This window comes from Adiantum capillus-veneris, chromosome 5 (assembly GCF_014529385.1).
Source record: "Adiantum capillus-veneris isolate H3 chromosome 5, ASM1452938v2, whole genome shotgun sequence".
Lineage (NCBI taxonomy): Eukaryota > Viridiplantae > Streptophyta > Polypodiopsida > Polypodiales > Pteridaceae > Adiantum > Adiantum capillus-veneris.
Window position 1 is genome coordinate 83,635,707 of NC_140935.1, and position 4,254 is coordinate 83,639,960.

Below are 4,254 nucleotides of genomic sequence, written 5' to 3' on the forward strand. Positions count from 1 at the left end.
GTTTTTCATACATTGCATAACATCATGAGCTTCTGCTCGGGAGGCACCACATACCTAGCTAGGTACGATTGGGGGCAAGAGACCACCGGCCCGGCGGTCCCCTGCCCCAAATCGTACCTAGCTAGGTATGCCGTGCCTCCCTCACAGAAGCTCATGATGTTGCATTAAGTCATAATGTGGGAATCATTGTGAGAATCTGTCCAAAACTTCTTGTGTAAGACAAAAGTACTTCTTTTACCTTGCTGATAAATCAGGCTCTGCCCACTAGATCAAGCACAAGTACTAACAATGAAGAGCCCCATTGACTATTAAATCTAAGCTTGTACATATCCCTTAAATTTTGTAGCCTACTAGCCTCTTGGTTACCCCTTTGAAAGGCCAATCCAATAGATATTGTTTCGTCGATGCTTCCATTACTTAACTGTGTTGTCAATGCAAGTTCTACATGTCATGCTTTAAGGTGCCTGAAATATCAGAGTGAGAAGAAAGCAATTGGAACCACTGCAATCCGCCAACCCGGCCTGCACTTTTTGCATTCAAATGAGCAATTAGACTTCTAACAAGGCCTCAAGGCAACATTGCTGATGGAACAATTTCCGCAAACATGGTTCTCAATTCCATTTGGAAACGTGTGAGTACAAGCACACACAAATAGCGCTTTTGTGCAGCGTGTGTGTACATGTACCGAGTCAACATTCGTTGAAGTAGGTGTAAGGGGGGATGCGCTATGTACAAAATGCACGGCAATGCCTCGCCTTACAAAGGTAGAAGGATCACAGCACCCTATGTAGAAAGTAGGGAATAATAGTGCGCTCTTTATTCTTTCCCTTGTGTCACAAGAGGTCAGCTTCTATGGTGAGCGTCAAACCTCATATATGTTAACGCCTTCAAATATTCATGATCCCATGCCCTCATCACTCATTATTTGCTGGTATCTACACTCAGCACTGCAAAACGCTTGATCCCCTCTGAAAGATAAAGCACAAGGTTAGAATCCGGATTAACCTCTCATCAAAGAATACAGAAAGCTAGCCTCTATACTGTGATTGGAACAGAAATTTTAACTTATTTGCAAAAAACACGACCACTATTCAAGCTTTAAAACCATCGATTGTGGTTGAAAAAAACCTAGATTTAGTGGGATACACTTCCAAAATATGAAAGATAACTCTCAATTTTAAATTTGGAGGTTAGATAACCTATAAAATTACAGAAATATAGTGTAAAGAACTTCAAAGGCCATCTAATGTAGTCAACTTTCATCTATAATTTCTCGTGTATAGGATTTCCTAGTGTTTAGAATAAAGTTTATTCCAACACCAGATCTTTGATACATATGCATATTTGATCCATTGTCCTACAGCCCATTAAAACAGCCCAAAGAAAGACAAGCCTGGCCAATACTCTCTACTAAAGGAGAGATATGAGAAAAGCCGCAAAAATACGCCCACATGAGGTTGCACTATCTCATTTACTCAGCAATCAACATTAAACAACTGACAATTAAGGTAAGATATGTGTGAATTACCTGTATATGTAGATATCCTTGCCCATACCTAGAAAGCACTTGCAAAGGGTGCATTCTTTGAGAAAATTCTCCACCAGAGGCGGGCAGGAAAGATTGTTATCGACCACAGTCTGCAAATCATTGGAAGACAACGGGTTGACATAGTAGAAAATGGACTCTTCTGCAGACCTTCCTCCAAGAAACCTCCCTTCATTCTCACTGTTCTCATTATTTTTTAGAGTCAGGAGATGTTGACTCTTCGCGTTTTGTGATGGCAAGCTGCTTGGCATGCTCACCTCGAACATCGTCCCTCTGTTGCAAACATCATCTTGCTTTCTCTCTTCATCTATGCTAGTAGTAAGCACACCTCGTTGCTCAGCACATCTCATCGACTCCATGAACATTCCTTCTCTTGAGAGAGATCTACCCATTACCAGATTCTGATGTCCCCTTTTTGCTTCTGTGCTGCTCAAGTTGAGCAGAGGATCCAAGCTAGCAACCATTCTCAGACCGACAATAGGGCCCTCTGCCGCTGTTTCTCTCTCTCCAAGTAACATGCGAGTGAGTCTCTCTCTAGAGGGGAAGCTGGCTCGAATGAAATTATGCTCTGAGTTAGCTTCTTGACCAGCACCCATGAGGTGTATATTTTGTTTGCAGAAATATGTGCCGAAGATGACATGGTGCTCCGTGTGCAAGGACTTGTTCTTCTCCTCCTCCTCCAAGTTTATGGCTATGGCAAGGCCAGAGAGAGCTCTGTGCTCCAGCACAGACCTTGGGCTCATATTCTCCCCAATGCTCTCTCCACGTTGACTATGAAGCGGGCTCACCATCATCATCATCATCCCCTTCGCAGTACCCATGAAGCTCCCCGGCTTTACAGAGCTGCTTCCATAGCCTTCCTGCCTTGTCGTCATCTTTCAGTAATCTTCCGGCACCAAGAAACTCCCCTATTTTTCTTAGCTCTCCATCATTTCCCTCTTTGCATCAGCTTGAGCGCCCACTCGTGCTTAGCCTTCTGCACACGAGCAGCACCTCTAGCTCTGCCTTCTGCACCTAGAAAGTCCACTCTTACAGCAGCCGTCCTCAAGATTTTCGATCTTCAAGCAAAAACCCACCTCAAAGAAAGAAATTTCCAGCTACCCAAGAGCAAAAACCTCAACTTCTGCACAAATCAACCAGCTAGGCATGAGAAGCAGATGTCGCCATAGCCAACAGACAAGTTCAACTGCTAAACACCCCTTCCAACACAATAGCCCCGCACATCTTTAAGAAGTAAAATGCATGCAAAAATGCGATAAAGAGAAAGGTTCAAAGGACCCAAGAAAGGCGCTATGGTGTGGCAATCATCACAGCGACAGAGAGCCCTATTCACAGAAGGACGCTCTGTCCAGCTTTAGCCCAAATCGCATATGCAGAAATCATGAGCACATGCATTGGAAGAGCGAAGTGTCACTGTGTGTGTGTGTGTGTGTGTGTGTGTGTGTGTGTGTGTGTGTGAGAGAGAGAGAGAGAGAGAGAGAGAGCGTCTGCTACTCTGCAGAAGGCATGAAGTGCATATGAGCTCATAAAACTTGGGAGCCCCCTTTGCTCTTTTCTACGCCAAGAATTCTTGTGACTACAAAAACCACCCCCCAACCCCCCATGTCCTGGCAGTACCTGTTGCAGCAAAAGAAGAGATTAAAAAAATGAATTGTCCCTACAATACTATGCACACATTGCTCCAGAAATGCAATGGGATTTCACTAGAGAACACTCCCACCTCACCCTTAGGGTGGGTTCAGATTGGAGAGGTGGAAGAGAAGCACCTTTCCACCACTTCCAGGCGGAACATAGAGATTCTCAGCTCTGCCGCCGCCCTAGCGTTCACACAAGACGGTAGTCCCTTTGCCTGCATGGCGCGGCTCCATTGGCTGGAGAATAAAGGCATGAGAGTGGAAGTGCTCGGGGGGGGGGGGGGGGGGGGGGGGGGGGAAGAAAAAGAGGGCAAGGTGGAAGAGAAAAAGGCGAGCTCTTCCTCGACGTGGCAGCCCAGTCAACACCTTCCACCGCCTTATTTGAACAAGGCAACGAGCTGGGAAGATTTTGATTGGTTCGCAGGAAATTCTCAGCTCTTCCATCGGGCGATGTGAACCCAGCCTTAGTTTGTTTTTAAACTTGAGCAAACTTGTGTGTGGGTGTGTGGGTGTGTGGTTTCAATTGATATACAAAAGCTAGCAACACAAAAATATTGCTTCTTGCTCAACCAAGAACTTCCGAGCATGGAACAAAAAGCAATCGTTGGCACTCACGTGCCATAGGAACTAGCCCAATACGAGCTAGAAAAAATGTATAAATGTGGAGGGCAATGATCCCTCCTTGGATCAAACAATCGAAGATGTATAGGGTCCGTCAAGTAGTGAAAGATCCTCTTAAATGCCTGCCAATGCTTAGACCTTGGGCTATGCATAAATTTGCTCACTTGTGAGATTGCAACATGAATATCTTGCCTTGTAATGCATACGTAACTGAGGCAACCAACAGCTACTTCATAGAGGTAACATCTGCAAGATCTCCAACATCATGTAGATTTAATTTCAAACCTGTCTCCACTCACTTACAAACATCAAGTCCAAATCTCCTTAGCAAAGTTTACACATACTTTCTTTTACATAATGCAATACCTTCATCACAGTGCTTAAACTAAATGCCCCAAATTTGATGTCTCAAATGTGGCATTCAAATCAACCTTACGTTTAGCTACATGTGTC

General features: G+C 44.5%; 2 protein-coding genes across 2 annotated transcripts; both read right to left on the bottom strand.

Annotated features, from left to right (window-relative positions):
- Positions 1-593: 593 nt before the first annotated feature.
- Positions 594-3,115, bottom strand: LOC147457624 (uncharacterized). Its single transcript, XM_086512495.1, has 2 exons — positions 1,529-3,115; positions 594-968 (listed from the first exon to the last, which is right to left on the bottom strand). The coding sequence occupies exons 1-2, from the start codon at positions 2,419-2,421 to the stop codon at positions 896-898; spliced, it is 966 nt and encodes a 321-aa protein (XP_086368621.1). The 5' UTR covers positions 2,422-3,115; the 3' UTR covers positions 594-895.
- LOC147457625 (uncharacterized) lies at positions 2,475-3,624 on the bottom strand. The gene is made up of 5 exons (XM_086512496.1): positions 3,547-3,624; positions 3,313-3,363; positions 3,041-3,163; positions 2,648-2,669; positions 2,475-2,560 (listed from the first exon to the last, which is right to left on the bottom strand). Exons 1-5 carry the CDS (start codon positions 3,622-3,624, stop codon positions 2,475-2,477), a joined length of 360 nt encoding a protein of 119 aa, XP_086368622.1.
- Positions 3,625-4,254: the final 630 nt, after the last annotated feature.